The sequence below is a fragment of the Penicillium cinerascens genome (genome assembly GCF_028974065.1).
Source record: "Penicillium cinerascens strain IBT 15544 chromosome Unknown scaffold_4_segment0_segment1, whole genome shotgun sequence".
In the NCBI taxonomy this organism is placed as follows: domain Eukaryota; kingdom Fungi; phylum Ascomycota; class Eurotiomycetes; order Eurotiales; family Aspergillaceae; genus Penicillium; species Penicillium cinerascens.
In genome coordinates this window covers 1,129,779-1,152,735 of record NW_026695298.1, presented here as the reverse complement: position 1 = coordinate 1,152,735, position 22,957 = coordinate 1,129,779, and the positions used below count along the sequence as shown (strand labels likewise).

At 53.2% G+C, this 22,957-nt stretch overlaps 10 protein-coding genes across 10 annotated transcripts; 6 read left to right on the top strand and 4 right to left on the bottom strand.

Annotated features, from left to right (window-relative positions):
• Nucleotides 1–1,732: 1,732 nt before the first annotated feature.
• Nucleotides 1,733–2,713, top strand: N7498_009531 (uncharacterized protein; the record flags this gene model as incomplete). Its single annotated transcript, XM_058456587.1, has 1 exon — nucleotides 1,733–2,713. One exon carries the CDS (start codon nucleotides 1,733–1,735, stop codon nucleotides 2,711–2,713), a length of 981 nt encoding a protein of 326 aa, XP_058303486.1.
• A 239-nt stretch (nucleotides 2,714–2,952) lies between these two features.
• Nucleotides 2,953–3,501, top strand: N7498_009530 (nucleoside deaminase; the record flags this gene model as incomplete). The annotated part of the gene is made up of 1 exon (XM_058456586.1): nucleotides 2,953–3,501. One exon carries the CDS (start codon nucleotides 2,953–2,955, stop codon nucleotides 3,499–3,501), a length of 549 nt encoding a protein of 182 aa, XP_058303485.1.
• Nucleotides 3,502–5,011: 1,510 nt separating this feature from the next.
• On the top strand, nucleotides 5,012–7,836 carry N7498_009529 (uncharacterized protein; the record flags this gene model as incomplete). The annotated part of the gene is made up of 5 exons (XM_058456585.1): nucleotides 5,012–5,062; nucleotides 5,133–5,172; nucleotides 5,230–5,255; nucleotides 5,319–5,646; nucleotides 5,699–7,836. 5 exons carry the CDS (start codon nucleotides 5,012–5,014, stop codon nucleotides 7,834–7,836), a joined length of 2,583 nt encoding a protein of 860 aa, XP_058303484.1.
• Nucleotides 7,837–8,447: 611 nt separating this feature from the next.
• N7498_009528 (phosphoribosylaminoimidazole carboxylase ADE2) lies at nucleotides 8,448–10,328 on the bottom strand (the record flags this gene model as incomplete). The annotated part of the gene is made up of 4 exons (XM_058456584.1): nucleotides 8,448–8,644; nucleotides 8,696–9,653; nucleotides 9,713–9,810; nucleotides 9,863–10,328. 4 exons carry the CDS (start codon nucleotides 10,326–10,328, stop codon nucleotides 8,448–8,450), a joined length of 1,719 nt encoding a protein of 572 aa, XP_058303483.1.
• Nucleotides 10,329–10,513: 185 nt separating this feature from the next.
• On the top strand, nucleotides 10,514–11,994 carry N7498_009527 (uncharacterized protein; the record flags this gene model as incomplete). The annotated part of the gene is made up of 5 exons (XM_058456583.1): nucleotides 10,514–10,523; nucleotides 10,579–10,624; nucleotides 10,687–10,735; nucleotides 10,790–11,423; nucleotides 11,501–11,994. The coding sequence occupies 5 exons, from the start codon at nucleotides 10,514–10,516 to the stop codon at nucleotides 11,992–11,994; spliced, it is 1,233 nt and encodes a 410-aa protein (XP_058303482.1).
• Nucleotides 11,995–12,827: 833 nt separating this feature from the next.
• ctpA (Cu(2+)-transporting P-type ATPase CCC2) lies at nucleotides 12,828–16,409 on the bottom strand (the record flags this gene model as incomplete). The annotated part of the gene is made up of 1 exon (XM_058456582.1): nucleotides 12,828–16,409. The coding sequence occupies one exon, from the start codon at nucleotides 16,407–16,409 to the stop codon at nucleotides 12,828–12,830; it is 3,582 nt and encodes a 1,193-aa protein (XP_058303481.1).
• Nucleotides 16,410–17,294: 885 nt separating this feature from the next.
• N7498_009525 (COP9 signalosome complex subunit 7) lies at nucleotides 17,295–18,277 on the top strand (the record flags this gene model as incomplete). The annotated part of the gene is made up of 2 exons (XM_058456581.1): nucleotides 17,295–17,553; nucleotides 17,601–18,277. The coding sequence occupies 2 exons, from the start codon at nucleotides 17,295–17,297 to the stop codon at nucleotides 18,275–18,277; spliced, it is 936 nt and encodes a 311-aa protein (XP_058303480.1).
• Nucleotides 18,278–18,813: 536 nt separating this feature from the next.
• rgsB (uncharacterized protein) lies at nucleotides 18,814–19,979 on the bottom strand (the record flags this gene model as incomplete). Its single annotated transcript, XM_058456580.1, has 2 exons — nucleotides 18,814–19,762; nucleotides 19,822–19,979. The coding sequence occupies 2 exons, from the start codon at nucleotides 19,977–19,979 to the stop codon at nucleotides 18,814–18,816; spliced, it is 1,107 nt and encodes a 368-aa protein (XP_058303479.1).
• Nucleotides 19,980–20,672: 693 nt separating this feature from the next.
• Nucleotides 20,673–22,269, bottom strand: gcnE (histone acetyltransferase GCN5; the record flags this gene model as incomplete). The annotated part of the gene is made up of 7 exons (XM_058456579.1): nucleotides 20,673–20,693; nucleotides 20,752–21,459; nucleotides 21,510–21,624; nucleotides 21,682–21,890; nucleotides 21,995–22,048; nucleotides 22,102–22,190; nucleotides 22,248–22,269. The coding sequence occupies 7 exons, from the start codon at nucleotides 22,267–22,269 to the stop codon at nucleotides 20,673–20,675; spliced, it is 1,218 nt and encodes a 405-aa protein (XP_058303478.1).
• A 179-nt stretch (nucleotides 22,270–22,448) lies between these two features.
• N7498_009522 (OST5 family protein) lies at nucleotides 22,449–22,857 on the top strand (the record flags this gene model as incomplete). The annotated part of the gene is made up of 4 exons (XM_058456578.1): nucleotides 22,449–22,551; nucleotides 22,611–22,640; nucleotides 22,699–22,753; nucleotides 22,812–22,857. 4 exons carry the CDS (start codon nucleotides 22,449–22,451, stop codon nucleotides 22,855–22,857), a joined length of 234 nt encoding a protein of 77 aa, XP_058303477.1.
• Nucleotides 22,858–22,957: the final 100 nt, after the last annotated feature.

Below are 22,957 nucleotides of genomic sequence, written 5' to 3'. Positions count from 1 at the left end.
AATGGAATCTAAGAAGTCTTTCACAGCACGCCTTGAGTAGTGGCAGTTGTTTGCAACAAACCAGGGCCCTAGGCGACCTGCAATTGATGGCTATTGCTGTAGATGGCTTGAATAAATTGCTATTATTATCACGATCACTTTGACCCACGCTACTAGTGCATGCCTCAATGACAAGACGAAAGTTGGAGCCATCAAGTCTTACAATATAAAACAATCTCATTTTTTTTTCGTAAAGTTTTGGCATGATTTGGCCCCGAAATGGAGATGCCTGTTTTAGGTGTCGTCAAAAGCTGGACAGGAATTGCTCTTATCCTCTACCCCACCCTGTCGCTTATTTAGGTATAGATAGATGATTGAAGGAAACGCTTGTCGTAGGTTGATATGTATCAGATGCTACCTCGAGCAATAAGAATTTGAGAACATTTCTCGCTCACCCATGATGTACAAGATCACCACGTGACTTGGTTTCAAAAGATCGGCCCAGGCCTCCATCGCAGTTGGGCAGTTTCAAAGGTCTGACGGTTCGAGTTTGTTTCGGAATAATTTTTTTTAATTGCATCGAATAGCCCTGTGAGTATGCATGCTGGGCAGGATCAGGGGTTAAAGTTGATGGTCATCAATTTGGGCACGTTTGCAAGTACCCCTTTTGGCACCGATATATTAAGTTCCGCCCCATAGGAAAATTTCTGCGCAAACCAGGGGTTGAGATGGATTCATGGATCGAACAGTCCCAGCCCAATTCCTATTGATCCCGATCACACACATCGAAGGCGCGCGGCCCGAGGCGGCTTATTGATGATGTTCTCGACTATTCGATCAGGGGCATGGAACCTTGGGAAGTATGGGGTAAAAGTCCCGCCGTGACTAGAGTTGAGTTCGACATGTCAGGAATTTCCACGGTCGCAAAATGGGGATCGAATAGCTATAGAGATAGGACTTCCGTTTGCGTCAATACAACGTGGCAAATCTCAAACCAGACTGCCGGTAAACAATTTGAGTAATCCTATCTCCAAAGCAGAAGTTTATACAGTTGCGGTGGGTGTTCCGTTTGGCCGGAGTACTGAAAGACCCATTAGCAAATTGCGCAAATAATGGCCTTTTATCTTTGAGCGCTGATCAATTTAATACACCTGATAACGAGCTGAAACGGGGTTCACAATGAACATGTGACCTATTTCCTCTTCTTGAATCAGATCGTAGATCTAGAGCCTCAAGCGACTGTGTGTACTGAAGAAACGCCTTCAACGCTCAAGCCTTTTTTTTGCCAGTAGTTGCGCGCTTATACCTGCCGTCCCTTGGGCGGCCGTTATCGGGGTCCTTTTGATTAGCGTTTGCCGTGCCAGAAAAACTCACCTATCGCCGCCCGACCCTTGGTTTGGGGCGATGTATAGTCCCCACAGTATCTATGGTTTCCGCCAATTGTACTAGAGGGATATCGAAATTGGGTCGGCTATTATCTCGTATTCTCCGCCACCTCCTTGTACCTATTTTCGCCTCATCTCTCTCTCCGCACGCTCCTCGTTCTCGAACATGCTGTTCTAATCCTCTTCATATACATATACCTAGGGTCTATAGATGCCTGTATATGTATATGGACTCTCTTTAATCGACGACCACCTTTTTATGACCTCTAATTTGCCATTCGCTCGGCTACATGCTTCGTTAATGGCCTTGTAGCCTCACCTTGCCTCCACCTGCGTTTCCACTTGACTGCCGCAGAGAGAATGCCCTTATGTCAACTCACGATATCTCCGACAGCGGCTTCGGTCTATCCGAACGGTCTGTCAACCGCTTCGCCGAGCGAACTGCTGTGGCCTGCCTCATCGCCTTAGCGTGGTACAATGCATTGGAGCTGGTCGTCCTCTGCTTCACTACGTTCAAGCGATATGGCGGGTGTTACTTCTGGTGTCTGCTCATATCATCCATGGCCATTATTCCCTTCGGTCTCGGATACCTCCTCATCATCTTCGATATCTACAACAGCCTTTTCTCGGTAGCAATGGAGCTCATTGCCTGGGTATGCATGGTAACGGGTCAGTCCCTCGTGCTCTGGTCACGTTTACATCTCGTCGTCCAAAATCGATCTATCCTCCGCTGGACTCTCGCCATGATCATCGTCGATGCGATCGTCTTCCAGATCCCGGCCTCCGTCCTCGAACTCGGCAGCCATTCCAACAAGTCGTACCTGTTTACCCGGGGGTTCAATGTTTTCGAGCGAATACAATTGATCGCATTTTCACTACAAGAGGTGGTGCTTTCAGTGATCTACTCATGGGAAGCAGTGCGCCTACTCAATCTTCGCCCAAGAGGTCACTACCGCAGCACCCTGGTCCAACTACTGATCGTCAACTTGGCCATGATCCTGATGGACGCCGCAGTGATCGGAGTCCAGTACTCCGGACTCTTCGATATTCACGTCACGCTCAAGGCATTTGTCTACAGCGTCAAACTCAAGTTGGAGTACGCCATTCTGGGCAAATTAGTGGTCTTCACGGAAATGTGCGGCAGCGCCTCGCAACCTACCGACCTGTCGGACTTCGTGGATCTCTCTTTTCACCCCAACCAATCTGGAGATCGCGACAGCCAGGCTCGAATATATGACACGCCCGAGTCTAATCTGCCACAACGCGTGCATGTGGCTTCGAAACAACCTTCTGACTCACAAATCTTCGTTACGTCTGACAATCCCAGTTTAAGTAATGAGGCTTTGTGATGATGGATTGACTGTAAATAATTTAATACTTGTTCATGATTGTATATGGTGCAGCAATGAATCTTGCATATGAATGTTCATCACTTGCTTGTCGAGAGAGGGGAAATGCTTTCCCCTCCTCCTATCGTCGGAGACCGCCGTACACCAGTATCCATATCTTCGCCCGTTCGTTCACCTCAGACAAAATCCATCTGATGTAGTCAACCACACAACTTTTCCCTACCACTTGAGACCTCGCAATGGTACAACCCAATGGCCCTAGCAAGCAGGGTGCAAGCGAACCATCAGGCCTCACCCCTCTCACCCCGGCGCAACTCGACCAAGGCGCATCCAGGTGCCTCGCCCTCCAAGCCTCCGCCCAGGACCTCCATCTGAAAAGACCATTCGTGGCAATTCTGCTAGCACCGGACAATGAGACTCAATTAATGTCGTCCCTCTCATTGTCGCATGTGCGTCACGCCGAATGTGAATTGGCGCGCAATGCCGCCGACAACTACTCCTGGGACTACCTCGCCGGATGCACCATGGTCTCAACCTGGGAGCCATGTGCCATGTGCGCCGGGACAATTTACTGGGCGCATATCGGGCGACTGGTGTATATCGCGTCGGAGAAAACTCTGCAACAATTGACTGGCCAAGGAAATTCGGAGAACCTCACGCTGGACCTCCCATGCCGACAGATCTTCGACGCAGGTCAGAGTAAGGTGGAGGTGATCGGACCGTTGACCGAAGGGTGGGAGGAGAAGGTTGCTGAAGATAGTAGGCGATATTGGTCGAAGCATGGCTAGGGAGGTTTCACATGGTACATGATAAACGACATCGAAAGTTCCTGCTCTCTCTCTGGGATCAATCAGGTCGTACGGAGTTAGAATAATCGGAGACTACCGTGTCCAGGTGTGACATGTTAGAGTATCCCCCGTCATCCACAAGATCCATCGTAGAGTACCTCATGCACATCGCTATTTCGATAGCCAAAGCTATTTCGATATTCAGGCAACCATGGTTTCATTATGTAGTAGAGCAATATGTAGATCGCGCTCCCCCGAACGATCTCTCTCGGCCCCATAGGCTCCACGGGGAATTGAATGCGATGGCCTATGGTGGCATTCGCGCCTCGATATCAAACTCCACAGTGGATATGGCGGAAGCTTTCCACCATCACCCACCACAAAGCAATAATCTTTGCGGAAAATGTATCCTTAGGAATTTGTCAAGCGCGTCGCACCTTACCCGATAGGGGAGCCGAGCAAGTGAGCTACGATTAAGACGGGGCCATGCACCGCCCCGAAAGCCACACCGTGGAGTACAGAAGCCTCGGCTCTCATATCTGCTCCGTCATTATTGTCGCGGCTGTGTACGGGCGAGCTACTACTGTAAAGTCGCGTGTTGCTGGTCGCAGCGATCACCTCGATGCTTCAAGAATCAATAGTCCTGAGCAGGGGTTGAACAAGCGGTTTCACCACATGCATCCCCCTCCCTCTTGCAGAACACGTTGCCAGAGGACTTGGCCCCAGAGAGAGATATCAGCCTGTATCGTATGATTGACGTCAAGCTGATGCGGAGGAGAATCCTGGTTTCGGAGCCAACTCAGTTTGGAAATGGGACGCCCTCGCCCCACAACGGTGGGCCAAGGAGTGGCGCCAAGAACCCACTAGATCTAGCAACCTCTGTAGATCGTGTCATGCAATCACTCGATGGAGTTTAACGCGAAGGTGCGACCTCGCACTAGTGGCGTGTGCAGCTCGATCTGGATGACCTAGGCCCTGGGAAACCTAGCAGCCTTATGGGAGGGGAGAGTACGCGACGATAGCTACAGCAAGAGATTCAGACCGACACAGGATACTCCGTACCGAGCCAGGGGGCAAGGAACCGATGGAAAATGGCAAATGGCAATCGAAGGCACGGTTACAATTGGGGGAAAGTGAGCCCATGTGCGACGGAACAGCCACGAACGGATGACGTCAGGGAAGTTGCGTCAACGAGGGAAGGAGCTGTCCAGGGTAACAGCGTTGCTCCTTCCTCGTTGCAGTAGGGATTGCCTCCTGCCTTGTCTTTTATAGCTTTCGTCATCCCTTCTCCTGACATACCTGCCTTCATTCCAGTGATACCCCCCCCCCCTTGTTTTGAGGAAAAAAACTTCCTACGAAGATAATACGCCCTAATTCCTAATTTCGCCCTTGTTTGTATGCTCTGTTTGATCCGGCGACCTTGGACGCGCTAACAAGGCCGTCAGTAATACTTGACATACCTGTCGACGAACTTGTTCTCTTATTTTGCACGATTGATACAAGTTCCATCATGTCTTCCAAGGCCGTGAATCGTCCTACCGACACCAAGCAGAAGGAGAAGGTATGCTGCGAAATGCGCTTGGATCCAATTGGGGTCTTCTTGGCCGAGTCGCTAACCGGTATCTCTCCAGGATATCAACCAGAAGCTCCAGCTGTTTGGTATCTATCATGGTAAGTCTCCCATTAACCAGCACGGTCAATTGGTGATTGTCGCTAATGTTCCCAAAGCTTTCAAGAACAGCAAGCTCCCGTCGGTTAGTTCCAACCGTTCCGCCCCCGCTCGTCGGTGAACTCCCTACTAAATACCGGCCCTACAGAACAAGCAGTGTGATGTCGCCCTGAACACCGCCTTGAACTCCAAGGTCCTCACTTCGCCGCCGTCAGAGCTTTCCAGCGAGGGCAAGGTCCTCGTGCAGGATCTGCGCAATGTGATTGAGCAGGCCAAGAAGATGCTCCTGACCAAGAACCAGGGCGAGCTTCTCCAGGACTTCATCTGGCAGGCCCAGCAGATCACCGCCGATGATGCCAAGGCTCCCAATGTTCCTATCTCCAAGGAGAACAGCAAGCAGGATGCCAACAAGGCTCTCGAAGGTCTCAAGACCCTAGGCACTCTGCTGATTACCAACGGCGAGTTCAGAAAGATCTGTAAGTTTGAAGCGATCACATTTATGACCCCACGTATTCTAACGATCCCCAGTGAGCGATGCTACCGTCCTTATGAAGGACATCGCCGCCGACGCGTCCCAGAAGGCGGCCAACCAAGTTCGCCCGTCTGAGGAGCAGCTCGCGCAGATCGATACCCCTGCCGAGGAGAACACCTGGCACGAGAAGCCCAACATCAACAAGGATGACCTCAAGTCCAAGTTCAAGAAGAGCGATAAGTCGAGCGTCGCCAGTCCCTCCATTGATGAGACTACGGCCACTACGGCCACTACGGCCACTGCCGACGATGCGTCGCTCACCCCGTCGGAGCAGAGCCGCCGTAAGAAGTACGCCAACCAGACCAAGGAGTACCTCCAGGAAAAAATTCCCAAAGAGCGTCGCGAGCAGACCATCTGGCGTCTGAAGAAGATGGTCATTGAGGTCCAGGGCCACGCTGACTACCAGCAAGCCATTGAGACCCTTCTGGACATGGCCGAGAAGTATGCCGGCCACACTAAGAATGTTGCTGGCCAAAGTGGCTCTGCTGCCAAGGACGTCCGCTCCACTGACAGCGTGCAGGCTGTCGAGAACGACCTGCGCACTCTCATTGAACGCTTCGCCAACAACACTTCCCTGTCTGAATTCTTCGAGTCCCTGAACAAGATCTACCGCGATGCTGACCAGGACCCCGAGCTGCGTGGCTGGTTCTCGAACATCGACACCTTCATCCGCAGGGCCCTCCGCGAGCAGGGCTTCATCATGGAGGAAGAGTGCAACCGACAGTGGGACGAGCTCTACGACAAGGGTCGCTACCTTGCCCGTGAGCGCTATCGCGCCCACACCGACAACATCGTTGACCAGATTAAGTTCCTGGCCGATCAGTTTGAGAAGGACCCCCAGAACAAGGCTCTCGCCGACTCCGTCCAGAAGCTGTTCCTCGACCTCGGCCGCGACTCCGGTGGCAAGGTCGTCTTCAAGAAGCATTTGCTCAAAGATGTCCGCGACATCATCCTGCCCGGCATCTTCGAGAACGTCCGCTACGTTCCCATTCCTCGTATTGAGGTGTCGGACCCCATGGTTGATGTCGTCATTGAGAACCTTACCGTCGAGAGTGACAACCTGATGCCCAACGTTGTTGAATTTGGCAGTGACAACTACTTCCGCTGGGGCCGCAAGAAGATCTCCAACAAGCGTGACAACAAGATCATGATCGCCGCGTCCGGCATCCAGGCCGACCTTCGTGATGTCAGCTACTACATCAAGAAGAAGCAGGGCTTCCCCACTCTCACCGACACTGGTATCATGGATATCTTCCTTGGCGGTGAGGGCTTCAGCTTCAAGATTGCCGCCTCTACTGCCGACAAGAACGACAAGCAGCACTTTGTCAAGCTGGACAAGGTTTCCGTGAACATCAAGAACATGAACATCAAGCTCCGTAAGTCCAACCACAAGGCCCTCTTCGCCACCTTCAAACCCATGCTCTTCCGCGTGATGCGACCTGCTCTCGAGAAGGTTATCGAGGGCCAAATCCGCAATGCCTTCGAGGAGGGTGACGCCTACGCGTACGACATCCACGCTGAGGCCACCAAGGCTCAGGAGGCTGCTCGTGAGGATCCCGAGAACGCTCCCAGCATCTTCTCGCGCTACGCCGATGCCATGCGCGCCCGCTCCCAGGCCAAGGCCAAGAAGGTCGAGGCCGCCGTCAAGCGCGATACCAAGGTCCAGACCGTCATGACTCTGCACGACTCGATGTTCCCCGACATCAAGCTGCCCGGCGGCGTCTCCACCAAGTCCACGGAGTACGTCGAGCTTGCCAACAAGGGCGAGCGCTGGGAGTCTCCCATCTTCAGCATCGGCGATGCTAAGGAGTCCTCCGAAATCCCTAGCGCGGGCACTGTTACCCGCAAGGCCCCTGCCCCTACCACCGAGGGTCTTGCCGGTGCCTCCGGCCCCACCGCGACCACCGGCGCGACCACCGGCATGACCACCGGCGCGACCCCCGGCATGACCACTGGCGTGACCCCCGGCATGACCACCGGCGCGACCCCCGGCATGACTACTGGCGCGACCACCGGCACCAACGGCTTCTCGCACGAGGTTGACCAGGCTTTCGTCAACGACAAGACCAAGAATCTTAGCGCTGGTGTCACTAACGGTGCGCAGGCCGTCACCAACGGCTCCACCGTTGCTTAAATTGTAGTGCAAGTATAATCTTTTGCTACGATACAGTCTCGATGGCATGTGCAAAAACGAAATCTTTACTGGGCGGATCCACTCCGGGGGTACTCGTGATTCCTCTGGCTCCTTTCTTTCTTTCCTTGTGTTTTCGTGATTATCTTGCTTTGTGCTTATGATTTCCCCCTTTTGCAAATCTCTTGTATGAGTATGGCTTTTAATGTCCAGTCGGTAGCCTAATACATAATGCCACCACTATCGTGCGTTCAATTTGTCCATCTTTTACACCCTCTGTAGTTCATCTGATAAAGGCTGAAGCTGTCCACTAAGTTTGTGCCCCCAGTGGAATGTGGACTGATGGCTGCGGGGCCAGGTCCACTCCGCCTCCACCAACTCGACCCGATACCGTGGATAGAAACCCAATTGGCATTGAAACACTGTAAGTTTAATTTAATCGCCGATAAAGTTATCAAGTTCCGCATCATTGGAATGTCATTCATTGTCGTCTAGATTTGATATAAAAACGCCTTCCGCTGTACAAAACTGGAAAACCGGGTCTACCCTCTGCAAAGGTTTAAGACTATTTTTCGCAGGTTTTTGGTTTCCGTTAAACATAACCCAGAAGTGCTTTACATCTGCTCAAAGTACTTCTCCCAGCCCAGTTCCCGGAGCTTGGTTCCCTTCTTCTCCATGTTCTCTGCGCGAGCTTCCTCGGCGTACTTCTCCACCTTGGCTTGGATGGCGGGGTCGAAGGCGCCGACGATGCGGGCGGCGAGGAGCGCAGCATTGATGCTGTTGTTGATCCCCACGGTTGCGACGGGGACACCTGGGTAGGGTGATTAGCAAGGTTTTAGATATAGTGGATGGCTTGACTTACCACGAGGCATCTGAACGATGCTGTACAGGCTGTCCACGCCGTCCAGCGAGCTTCCCTTGACGGGGACACCAATGACAGGTAGCGCGGTGTGAGCGGCAGCCATACCAGGGAGGTGAGCAGCACCGCCAGCGGCAGCGATGATCACCTTGATACCGCGCGAGGCAGCCTCGGCGGAGTACTCGGCCATATAGTTGGGGGTGCGGTGGGCAGAGGTGATCTCCACGGCGGGTTCAATGCCGAAGTAGTTCTCCAGAAGCTTGAGACCCGGCACCAGGGTCTTCAAGTCACTATCGGAGCCCATGACGACGGCCACTTGGGGAGCGGGCTTGGACGGGCCGGACGCAGCGGGCTTGGTCTTGATGTCGCTGCGCTGGGCGCGCATCTCATCAACAACATCGATGAGCGGCTGGATCATGGTCTCGGCCTCATGCATTGTCGCAGCAGTGACGGTGACGTGGCCCATCTTCCGACCAGGCTTGGCGTCACCCTTGCTGTACAGGTGGATACTCGCGTTGGGGATCGAGAGCGCGGCCTCGGTAGCCTTCAGGTGGGAATCGGGGGTAGCGCCACCGATGATGTTGAGCATGATCGAGGGTGTACGGATTTCCAGGCTCTTGGCCGGAACGGGGAGGTCCAGAATAGCACGCATGTGGCTGTCGAACTGCGACAGTGCACAGCCCTCAATGGTCCAGTGGCCGGAGTTGTGGATTCGGCTGGCGATCTCGCACAGCATCAGGCTGTTGTCCTCGAGGAGGAACATCTCAACGCCAAAAGCACCCTTGCCCTCAAACGCGGAAACAGCCTTGCGGGCAAGAGCCTGGGCCTCCTGGTTGATCTTATCGGAGACGTTCCGAGCCGGTGCATACACCAACTTGCATATTGAGTCCTCCTGGACGGTCTCGACGGTGGGGTATGACAGAACGCCGTCCTTGGTCTTTATAGCCATGACAGCAAGTTCCTGCAGAAAGACATCGTTAGTCACAGCCTTGGATATCCCAGAGTATAGATTTCACGAACCATCTTGAAGTAGGCCCACTTCTCCGCATACAATGGTCGGTCCTTGAGAGCCTCGAGCGCCTCAGGGATATCGGCCTTGGAGTTCACGCGGAAGTTCCCTGGAATACCATTAGCAAAAGCTCTACGCCGGGAACCGTCGATTCCACCTACCCCGGCCGTCGTATGCCATTGTCTTCGACTTCAACATCATGGGGTAGCCCAACTGCTCCCCAACCTTGGCCAATTCCTCGGGTGTGTTCTCGACCAGCTCCCGGTGATCCGCCATCGGGATCCCGTACTTGCGCAAGTGCTCCTTCTGGTTGAACTTGTTCTGGATCGTGCGGATAGCCTGCCAACTGGGTTCCATGCGGACCTCGGAAGCGACCTCCTCGAGCGCATAGGTGTCAACGTGCTCGATCTCGGCAGTCAGGACGTCGCAAGTTTTGGCCAATTGGCGCACTGCCTCGCGCTCCTTGAAGGAACCAGTGACATGGCCGTGGTGGAAGCTGATCTGCTTGGCCGGGGAGTTCTCGGCGTCGAGAACGTTGCACTGAATGTTCAATCGGTTGGCGGACTCGACAAGCATGCGGCCGAGCTGGCCGCCGCCGAGAATTCCGACCTTGGGCGAGTTCCACATGGTGATGAGCGATATCGTGCTTTCCGAGAAGCAAGAGTCATCGTGAACTGCCCCGCCGCCGAAAATTCGCGGTGAGTCACATGACCCTATCGATAAGGCGGTCGCGGGCCAATGAAACGCACATTCCATCACCGCCTTGGCTGGCCACTCGATCGCCGTCTCCTGCAGCTTGAAACACCTCGACGATGTCGCTGGGTGAGTTTCCCATCTTGCCGGTGGCGATTGTTCGTAGCTGACAAGTACCTTGCAGATGAAGAAGCTCTCGAGGCAGTCGCCAATGGCGGCTCCATGGACTTGTATGTGTGAATTCGTGATTCCAAGGTGCCCTGGATCACGCGAGACTGATGCTTTGAGACAGAGAGAAATGGGCCGGCATGGTTGCGCCTTTGATGGAGCGACTGGAACATGTATGTTCTGCCTGACGCGACTCTATCGTCGATGTTTCTGACCGTCCATCTCAGATTGTATACAATGTGTTCCCCATGCCCAAAGTGCCGCCAGGGTCGTACAGCCACCAGCAGTTTCAACAGCCATCCCAGACTTCCGAGACCACTACTGTCCCACCCGAAAGCAGCAACAAGGAGAATAAATCCCCTGGAGGCCCACGAACCCCACCCGCAAGAGCCGCCTCCCCGCCGTCGAGCGAGCGCGTGCCTGACTCGCAGCCGCAGTCAACACAGCAGTCGAACAATTCATTACCGCCTCCTCTTACACTACTCCTGAGCTCTATTGAATCTGCAGTTCAGTCCTTCTTCATTGAAAAACCGCCACACACAGTCCAGAGATTCGCGGAGCTTATTCTCCGACCGACGGCTCATTATAGGACACTACCTGCCTATCTCCGTGCCGTGGACCGTGTCGTTTCGGTGACTAGTGCTGCAGACGTCTTTCCTTTCAGCATTCCAGCAAATGCCACTCACAGTACTCAGCAAAATGGGCTTTTACATCCCACCAATAGTGCCGGCACCTACCTAGCTACGGACTATGTGACTGGGTTGGGGAGTGACGAGTCCCTAGGTGGTGCTCTCCTCACCCCAATCCCTTGGTTGACCAACGCCTCTTTTGAAGGCGAGGATGTTACCGCATTGGTTGAAGGTGCGTTCTAATATTTCCGTGTGCCTCTCGTTGGCGGGAAATAGTTCCACATGCCTAACTGAGCTTACTGTGTATAGAACAACCGGTACCAACTCAGGTACAAGAAACGGGAAACATCGACAAGAACGCCGCAACTACTACCACAACGACCACTACAGCCTTTACTGATGTCGAAGAGGCTGCTCACCGCGCTGGTCAGCGTGCTTCTGCTTCTCCACCAGCGGAATCTCCAGACGAAGTCCCGCATGCTCGCGGGCCCGCACTCCTAGGCGTTGAGGACATGGGTCTGCAAGATGGAAAGGGTGTGGAGATGGACCTTGGTGATCTCGCCGCCCATGACGCGGCGACAGGCGACGGTGTCTCCGATGCCCTTGCGGCGGAGGCCTCCACTGAAGCATCGCGGGAGGCTGACGCTCCTGATGGAGATGGCGATATCGTGCTCGGAGACACAAAGCCGAAGAACGAGGAGGCTCAGATGGAAGACGCGACAGTGACGCCTCAGACGGGCGAAGGAGACTCCGAAGCAGCTGCTGATTCCACGCAAGCCCCGGAGTCTGGGGAGAAACACTGAAATTTGGGCCTTTGTGTTCAAAATGATTTTGGTTCCTGCCATCATTTGGCATCATGAATAACGACCTGCAATACATATGCTTGACATGCTGATCAGATTGTAATGGATCTGGATGGGTATTGTGACACCAATGCGTTTCAATTTAAGAGATCATAACCCAATTTTTATTCAAAGACGGTTGATATTCCTATTCAATCTCATCATAGTGGGCGTACTCATCGCAAGCTCGGAGCAATTCTGCTCGAGTTCCAGGCCCCTGTAAAGATATTATCATGGATCCTGCCCCGCCGTGTTCGACATCTCAACATACTTTCGCACCATGCCCAGAATCAGTAACGAACATCACCTTCGCCTTCGGCAGAGGTTGTCCGGAGAAACCAAGTCATATTGAACCTGTATAATCACAACGACTTGTCGTTCTTATTGCCGTATTGCCGTATTGCCCTGTTCTTCGTAGTGGGTTTTATGGACCAGACCTACGGCTAGTGTTCCTTCACCGAAAGCATCAGAGTGAATGTATCCGCTCATTTAAGATTGAGTCCATGGGTATAGGGTGAGAGGAGTGGTTGAGTTAGGGCTTGGCCGTCGTTTTAAAGACTTGCGTAACGCGCAATCTGGGCCAGCCCCCGGAACAAATTATTTACACGAGATAAGGAAAGCTAGGGACGAGCACTAGACGTTTATGAGGATATTGTCATATCAATGCATCTATTAAAACAAGGTATCAAACATCTATAATAATTTCCAATACGCCAGAGTGTACCAAGCCAGACAAAACCGAGACAGATCTTCGTTTTACAGGATGAATCATCGTACACAGGTAAGAACAGATATCAGACAGGCTCAACAGTCTGCAGTGGGACATATCCTTCGTCCTCACGAATAACAGGCCGCTTGCCAGTAGCTACGGACCAAAGCGCAGAAACGGTATCGCCGGCCCAACGACGCAGAGAGTGTGGGCTGTCAGTGGAGAGTACGGTAGCAGGCATCCACCAATTAGCCTTGCGGGCGTGAGACGAACGGCCATCGCGGGCGATAGCGCCTGAGCCAAGCTCTGCCTCGAGACGCTTGACGTCCATCCACGATGGACGGTGCCACAGCTTCAGCAGCAGACTGCTGACGACCACCGAGACGCTGGACGCAGCCATGGCGGCACCGGCGGCCATTGGGGGGAGCATGAAGCCTGTGAAGGGGAGAAAGAGGCCCATGGCGAAGGGGAGGCCAATGATGTTGTACAGACAGGCCCATACTAGGTTCACCTTGATGCGATTGAACACCGAGCGAGACAGAGACAAACTAGCAGGGACGGAGAGAAGATCCTCTGGCCGCATGAGGACAATGTCGGCTGCTTCCATGGCGACGTCTGTACCCGATGCTAGAGCGATGCCTACCAATGCGGTAGCAAGGGCAGGCGAGTCATTTATGCCGTCACCGACCATGGCAACTCGGTCTCCGCGAAGTTGGAGCTCTGAGATAATGGCTCGCTTGTCGGAGGGCGACGCCGATGCATGGACTGAATCTGCTGGAATGCCAACAGCTGAGGCGATTGAAAGAGCAGTGGAGAGCGTGTCGCCCGTCACCATGGAGGTGAAGATGCCCATGCGATGTAGGGCAGCCACTGCAGCCACTGCCGTGTCCTTGACACTATCGCGAAGAGAGATAGTTCCAGCATAGCGAGAGTCGATGGCGATATGAATTTGTGTGATACCGGAGGCGGCAGCGCTGGGCTTAGGAGCTGCCTCCTGTGCTTCCGATGAGTTGGGATCAACCAATGCAGGCACAACGACATCTTTGGAGCGAAGGTATTCTGCATTTCCAAGTAGGACTTGGTATCGGATCCGTTCGGCGCTGGATGTAGGCTCCACAAAAGCCGAGATGCCCTTACCCACAATCGCGTCGAAGTCACCGATACTACCAGGCAACCCATCGTCTCCGGAATGACCAGACTGAGCCTTGGCCTCTGACAGAATAGCCCGGCCAATCGGGTGCTCACTGCCCATCTCCGCGAGGCCGACAATAAGCCACCACAGCTGACGGCGCCAATCATTCGTGGTCCAGTGAGGCTCGATACGGACCTGAGCCACGCTCATTCGACCAGTTGTCAATGTACCTGTCTTATCAAAGACAATATGGTTGATCTTGGTAGCAGCTTCAAGCACGGCGCCTCCCTTGACAAGGATCCCGTGCTCGGCGCCAACTCCTGTACCAACCATGACAGCGGTTGGTGTGCTGAGGCCCAATGCGCAGGGGCATGCAAAGACGATGACGGAAATGCAGAGCTTCAAGCAGACCATGACGCGACCACCACTATCTTCGGATTGGAAGATCACGGGTGGGTTAGACAGAACATGGCTGAGGAACATCCAGCCGAAGAAAGTGGCCAGACCGAGACCGATGATAGTTGGGACGAAATACCCAGCGACAATGTCAGCCATGCGCTGAATTGGAGCCCGGCTGGTCTGCGCATCCTGAACCAATTTCACAATCTGACTCAGCTGAGTGTCCTTGCCAGCGCGAATGACCTTGAAATCGACTGAACTTGTGCCATTGACAGTGCCAGCAATAATGTGGCTTCCTTTCTTCTTGTGGATTGGGAGGGCCTCTCCCGTGATCATGCTTTCATCGACATAGCTTTCGCCTCGAATAATCACCCCGTCTGCGGAGACCTTATCGCCCGGACGGAGAATGACAACGTCTCCAACCTGGATCAACTCTGTAGGGATAATATTCTGCTTCACAGATGAATCACTAGATGCAAAAGCCGGCTTCGGGGAATCTGTGGCACCCTCAGCAGCCCACCCACCGGCCATTTTCTCTGCTGCAATAGGATCTTCATAAATAGTCGTCATAGATGGAGTCAAGGACATGAGGCGGGACAAGGCAGCAGATGTTTGCCCTTTAGCCCGATTCTCCAACCAGCGTCCCAGAGTGATGAAGGTGATGAGCATAGTGCTGGTATCGAAAACAGTACTCGGACGTTTGTGGTGATCATCCCAGATGGCCATAACCATCGTAAAGCAGCTGTAGAAGAAGGCAGCGGATGTTCCCAGCATGACGAGGACATCCATCGTCGGGGACCGATGCTTAAGAGATTTATAGCTAGTAGCATAGAATCGTCGTCCGATGCCGAATTGCACAGGAATTGTGAGCGACAGACAAATCAGGTCTCCAAGGAAAAGGCCTGGAAACAATTCAAACCTGCCAAAGTCGAGCCCGGGCATATACATTGGCAAAATCATGTTGATGAAAAACACGGGAATCGCAAAGGACACCGAAGTTGCGAACGCGCGTCGCCATGCCTGGATTTCTTTCGTTTTGGACAATGACTCCAACTGCGCATTGGTGTCGTCTGAGTCTGTGAGCAAAGCGTTATACCCGGCAGCCTCGATCATTTGGAAAACGGATCGAATCCCAATCACGGATGTGTCGAAGGCAACAGCCAGTTGACAGTTTGACATAGTAATCGATGCTGACTTGATTCCCGGATTCCTCAAAAGATCTTCCTCGAGGGCCGAAGCAGAACTGCCGTCTCGTAATCCGTGTAGACTAAGGCTGACATGTTGGATCTTCCTGGAGAGCGGTTCCTGCGCCTCGGATGATACGATTGACGCATCAAATCCAGCATCCTCCACCATTGTTGTAATATCTTTGGTCGTGAGAATTGACGGATCATGCACAATCACTGCACGCTCCGCAAGCAGACTAATGTTGAACTGGATCAGGCCGTCCACATCGGTGAACGCACTCTGGACACTGGATGTACAGGCACCACATGTCATACCTCCAATCGCCACGGTCGTGATCATGTGGCCTTTCTTATCTTCCACCATATCGGCGAGCGCAGATGCATCTTCCGGTCCTGCCGACGACGCTTTTGTTTCCAGCACCCGCGCTCCAAATCCTCGGTCTTCAATGATCTCTGCAAGTTGCTCAGACGGGATGATCTCTGCATTGTGATCGACCACGGCGCGCTCAGAAAGTAGTGATACTTCAACGGAGTTGACACCCTCGACTTCTTTCAGCCCGCTTTCCACCGCAGATGTACACGCGCCGCAGGTCATACCCTCGATCGCAAGGGTGGTCTTGGAGGATCGCGATGTGCGGCCGTCCAGAGTACCGGTATATGCGCTTTTAGTTTGGTCCTCAGTCGACAGAACCGTGGCATCGAAGCCGCAATCTTCGATCATCTCCGCGACCTTGGCCGGCGAAAGTATGGAGGGGTCGTGCTGCACGGCAGCTCGGCCCATGATCAAACTGACGGAGACATCACCAGCACCATCAACTCCCTTGAACGCGCCTTCGATCGCAGAGGTACATGCTCCGCAGGTCATCCCGTCGATTTTGACGGTCGTCGTAGCCATAGCAGGCAGAGGGTCGGGAGTCGCATCGCCCGTGCCGCGAAGTTCTGCAGACATGGCGACAGGCGAAGAATCGTAGACTGGAGATCGGACGGAGGATTACGGCATAGGGGCGTTGTCAGCGAGGTAGACAGTTCGTGCACGATATGCGGATGGGATGGGATAGCGTGATAGAGGAACGGAAACTCTCGGATCGACCCTGGTCCGATCAGATCATTTCCCGATCGAGTTGCGACAGAAGCAAAGTCGAACAGGGTATATCAGAACATTATGCAGAGGCGTGGGAACAAGGGTTGGGGGAAAAGAAAAGGAAGAGTGGGTGTGATCAGGCAGAGGGGGGTGGAGCGCGCCACTCTCAGGAATGTGAATGCGAGTACCCCTCGGCAGGTCGATAATCAATCAGCCTGTCAACATCGTTTCCACCTGATATGAAAGGCTTTTTCCCAATTTCAAGGCATCCATGATCGAAAGATCTCAAAAAGGGGCAGTAGGCGATGCTGAAACCACGGTGTGGGGTCGGAGTAGGAGTGTTTCAGACGAGGAATCCGTACCAAGTGGACGGCAAAGCGCCTGCGTGACCTGAAGACCCTGGAAAGGATACCATAGGAGTTACCAAGTATACGGTCATACGAACTACGATCTAGGATGATCCTAGATCCATGCAGTAGGCTAGGGACTCGAGGACTCAGGAACGTAACCTTTCAATCTACGAGATCGCATGTACACTTCCTCTTTCACCGATAAGGCTTGTTTGCACTGAATGCAAACCAGCACCATCTACATCACGTCCAACTTGTTTGACTCCAACTACCTACTACCAGCTTTACTTCGCCTTCTTTTCTAAATCGCGGGACATTCTGCAGCTGATCGCATTCCGGGTTTCCTTACTCCCTCACCTTGGACGTCTCGTCTTCCATCCTGCCCCTCCATTGACCGCATCTTATGGACCAAACACACACCCGGGCCCTGGAGGCTCTACAGCCCTTCATCCATTTGGCCACCTCGAACAGCGCAACTTCACCTCGTTTCGTAGCCAACATCATCACGAATGCCACCTCAAGCCCACAGACCTATGTCTTCGCCGAGCTGCTCGAGACATCCACCATCCAAGCGCTCAGGTCTCCTGACACCCCCGCCGAGTACCAAGGCTACCTGAAGCTCCTAGAGATCTTCGCATGGGGCACATGGCAAGACTACCAAGGTGAGCCCATTACACATGCAACAACGAAACACAGCTAACAAGCACAGCAACACCAAACCTTCCCAAACTGAGCATCGAACAAACCCTCAAGCTCCGCCTCCTCTCCCTCCTCTCCCTAGCCGCAACCGTCAAACCCCTCACGTATCAAGCCTTAATGTCCGCTCTCTCGCTCTCCTCAACCGCCGAGCTCGAATCCCTCGTCACGGCTGCCATCTACGCCTCGCTAATCTCCGCCCGCCTCTCCCCCGCCACAACCCCGCCTACCGTCACCGTCACAGCCGTCGCCCCTCTCCGTGACGTGCAGCCACAGTCTTTGCCCAAGATGGTCACCCTCTTGACGGATTGGGAGACTCGGTGCGGTGAGGTAGTCTCGGATCTGGAGGCGGAGATTGCGCGGGTGAAGGAGAATGCGGAGAAGCGACATGCCAAAGAGCGGGCGTACCAGACGCATTTGGAGGAAGCGACGAAGCGGCGGCAGGAGGCGGTAGAAGGGTCAAATGCTGGGAGTGGACGCGGAAGGGCTGGAGTGTACGGCCGTCGAGGGGGCGCGCGGCTTGGAGCTGGTATGGGCAACAAGCGCGAGGCGGATGATATTGACCATGATGATGGGTACTGGGAGTCTGGGGACGGTGAATCGGGGTCGCGCATGGATATAGACGAGGGCGCAGGGTCTCGTGGGGGAGGTAGTAGGCATTCGAAGCGTGTAGTGGGCCGCAAGGCATAAAGCTTCCCACGCCCTGATGAAATGGTTTACGACTACACTTGCTGCATTACTTGCCTCCGAGCAAAATCCGATATGATGCGAATTGACAAAATATTTGATATGTGGACGGTAATTGCATTCGTAGCCCTAGTGGCAACACTCATTGAGAACATAGATACAAGTGATCAGAAGGGGTATTGGTAGAAGAGAATAAAAAACAACGAAATGAGGCACAGTATAGACAGAACAAGGAAAAAGGTAGAGAGATCGCATCGCCGCCCAAGATGGCGGGTGGAGGGGGACGGACGATACCCTTGAGGGTTGCAGAGTCACGGTGAATTAGGCACCCCGGGGCATCGTTTCCAAAGATAATGCTTCGCAGAAGCAGATCAGAACATTAAGACTCGGACACCGGGCTCAAATCACCTCTGACAGATCGTACAAATGCAGGCATTGACGAGAGGGTAACTCCTATAGGACACCGGCATGTTTTGGGAGACAGGCGAGGGCAGAGCCACTAACTGTCCTTTTTTTTCCATCAAGCAGCATTAACGAGTTCACAACATGGTGCCGGGAACCAAAATGAACAAGATACTCAAGGCAGCAGCCGTCAGGAAGGAGATTCCTGCAGTGACCAAGGCACGCTTGTTGAGGAGCTTGCGGACATAAGGCTCGCGGATCGGGGCCCAGCTCATAAACGTATACTCGCTGTAGCCGATGAAAGCCATAACGGGATCGATCTTATACTGGTACGACACGATGAAATAAGCTGCAACCGCGAACGGAAGAATAATCCAGCAGCGAATGTCCCGAGGCTTGTCGCGAAGGACCACGTAGAATGCACCCCAGAATCCACCGAAGAAACTAATCAGAGCAAAGGTCAAGCGAGCAATAATGCTGAGGGGCACAAGGTTACCCAGTGCCTTGGCCTGCAAGAAACCGGGGAATGCATCACGCTCCATGGCCTGGAAAACGAAGTCCTTCGGGGGATCGAACACCTCGGGGTCATCACGGCCGTCATCCTCGATCATGTTGATGGTTTGGCTGACCATCGCCTCGGGCAGCCCGATTTCTCGTTCAGCACCGGGGAGTAAATAAGTGTACAGGATTTTCTCGGCGCTGGCACGGATATCATTACGAGCCACGGTGTGTCCTGGGGAGTTGGAGTCGTCGCCATTGCGAGTGCCCGAGCTGGGATCGTCATTTGACGGTCTGTTGTACTCAGATTGAGATCCGAGGCTGTTTTGCGGTGAATGATGCGACTGCGTTTCGGAACGTAAAAAGGCGGATAGGCGGTGGTCGGCATCACGGTCCTTCTCGTCGGTCCGTATGCGTGAAGGCCCAGCCTCGGTCATCGGAATATCACTCAAGTTCTCCAAGTTCTCAAGCATGGCGGACGATCGTTTGCTATCGGCTCTCTCAATGTCGGGTGTCGCAACGAGGACTGAACGGCGAAGCTCGCGGACATAGTGGCGGCACAAAGACATGTGTTGAGAGACATCGAGCCTTTAAAGACCCAAAATTATTAGTATGCTGGCCAGTAGGAAGTCTCATATTGAGCTTACCAGAAATCGAGGTAGTCCACGGAACGTCGCTGGTCTCGCATGTAAATGTAGAACGAGAAGAGGTCCACAGGAGCCAATGTGCGACGGCTTAGGACCTCAAAGAGGGTCGGGAGCCTATTACGGCTCTCGATATCAGAGAAAGAGTCGGGTGAAGCCATATTTGCAGATTTAGTGGGTGTTTATCGGTGAAATGTCCAGCACCGATGAATTGAAGTTGAAGAGGGGCGCAAAAGGGGTAGAGAGCGTGCAGGGTCGCGTAGGCCTGAGAGGCACACTCAAGACTCTGTCAACAAACAGCGATATGTAACTAGATCAAGAGAATGGAAAGCACGGTGTGCGAAGGGTGTTGTGAAAGAATTGAATCGAGTCGTGGCAGGACACGCAAGTGGCCCGGATAGGGGAGGCCTCTTTGGAAAGCCGCGGCGGAAAGTCGATACAGGGATACCAACAGCCCACGGCAGGCGCGATCAGGAGAATGCTAGACACGACAAGCCCATGAGGCTGAAAAGAAACGAATGAGACCGGAGCTCCGCGTAGGGGTTGCAGGAGGAGAGTCCAGCCTTCTCGGGCTTCGCATTCCTCGCCCTGAAACAACAACGCGTTAACTTTGATCCGGACCCACTCCCCTGTCATGAAGAAACGCGTATTGCATCATACTTTGATTTGGCAATAACCTTATAATAAACACACACTCAGGAATTAGCTATTGGTGAGGGAAGTATTCATCATTTTATATTTCCATCGAACTCCCTCATGCTCCGCTAAACTATCCACAGGGTATTGGTAAATTCGATTCCGTGCCCCCCGAACGCCGTTCCGTGTAAACACCATAGAACAAAGAAAGCAAGCATTTAGTGCCCCTCGGCAAGATGCTAGAGAGACGTGTTAGTAGGCCATTCAGCCCTGAAAGTATGTGTAAATCAAACTTACCGACCACTCGGGAATGTTCCGGATCTGCTGCCACATGAACTTCTCGAGTTTATTTGCACTCTTAGCGTACGGGGTACTCTCGTTATTATACCGGCGGCAATTGTCGAAGATCAACATCGCATCCTTGGTGAAGTCCTGAGGAGTCGGGTACATGTCCTTCTCGTGCTTCTCTTCCATGGTGGACAAGTCCATCGGTTCCAGGATGACCTCATAATAGTCGGGCACCTCGTCGCGATTCACGGGCTGGGTGAACGGCCAAGCTGAGCTGTGGTTCTGCATATCATTCAGCAGGTGCAGCAGTTGGTTGTAGTTCGGACCATGGCGAGGCTGGCGAGCCAGTTCGTCCATGTCGGGAGACCATCCGGATTCCTTGATCGCAGGAATGGCGAGGGGATCGATCTTGTGGACCCCGTTCTTCCACTCCTTGGGCGGAGGGTGGATAATGTGCGATCGGCTAAAGGCACGGATCTTGGCCTGCACGGCTTCCTTTTGCTTGAGGAGCATCCGACCCATTTCGAGGTACCGGATCTTGGGCAGCATGGTGCACTGCATGATGGTTCCACCCTCGTAATCCTTGATGTATCCCATCCAGATGGACTTGTCGAGGGTGATTTCCTTGGTAAATCCCTGCTTCTTAAAGTAACCAATGGCGTAGTTGTCGGCGTAGGTGAGGAAGTGCATGATCGGGGAGGTCGCTTTCACGTAATCCTGTTGGATGTTAGACCGTATGGCCTCAATGTATGAAAGAAGCACCATACCTTAAGATGGGACATCAAATGAGCACCGTAGCCTTTGACTTGTTGGTCGGACGAGATGGCGCAGAATACAATTTCGGCAAACTTGCGACTGTTGAAAGGCCGGTACGTAATGCCTCTGCAGTAAACTGTTAGTGCCTCCGATGTAGCAGCAAATGATTCTCAATGGACATACCCCACAACCTCCAGCGGATGCTTCACAATTGCGATAGACAAGTGTGAACGATCATAAACCAGCCGCGCAATGTAGTCTTTGGGCATCTTGGGGAGCTGCTTCTGGAAGATACACTTTAGGCCCGTCAGGACAATGAAGCTGTCGTGCGATCCATCGTTGTTGACCACACGGAACTCGATATCACCTCGGCGCTCTTCGAGGACAGCGGGCTTTAGGTAAAGGTTAGCCAGTGGGTCGTATTATATCATGGAACGGGTGCGCAAATGTGCAACTGTGGTGATGGATGGTCGTTTGGGCGGGGATGGAAGCTCACTTTCTCGGGGAAGGGCACAATGCGCAGCGGCGGCTTTCGCGCGGGGCCATCTTCCTGCTCATGTGTTAGGTATTGTTCAAGCCCGAAACATTCCCGTACAATCATACCTCTTTTTCGGGGGAGTCAGTCCGCGCCTTCTTGCCCTGGTGCTGAGAATCCGGGGAAGCGGCCTCCTCCGAGGCCTTCCTCTTGGAACCTAGAAGATATTAGCATGTTAGGCCAAGAAGATGGACAGGAGGTGGCCCAAACACACTCTTCGGAGAAACAACAGCCATGGTGGATGAATAAGACTACCGCCAAAGAGCGCGTTCCTATCTCGAGATGACGCTCCCCGGGCTTCGGCTCCGGACTAATATTGATCCGGGGCAATCGGCCAGATCAGCGCGTCGCATCTACAATCAACCCCGATGCTTCAACTTGCACCATTCTACCCAGTTCCCACCAATCTGTACTCATGTCTCTGAACGAAGTCTGGGAGGCATCCTCCGCAACTCCCTTCTCCCCTCTTGTCTCTAAAGACAACCAGTTCGCCGTCGGCTTCAATCTGCTCGTGCTTGGTATGCATAGCTTTGTTGCAGCTTCCCAATCAGGTCACAACTAACCATGCATGATATAGCAATCCTCTTGACTGGATTCTTCGGTCTGAGTAGGTGCTTCTCATTTGTTTATGCCCAATTGACTCCATTAACTCTTTTTGAAAACAGACCGGTCTTTCCTGACCTTCACGACGTTGGGCGTGCCGGCGTCCGCTTTAATCGGGTGAGTGACGAAGGTGAAATTCCACAAATATATGCTGACAATATGATGCAAACTCTAGATTTGGAGCTGTGTTCATGATCTGCGCCGTCGGAGTCTATGTTTAAAGTGATACCCATTGATCTTCTCAACCTCCCCTCCATGTACCATAAGCGGGGAATTCAAAGGGGCCTGTACTACTAGAAGCTCCAAGTCATCATACTTTTG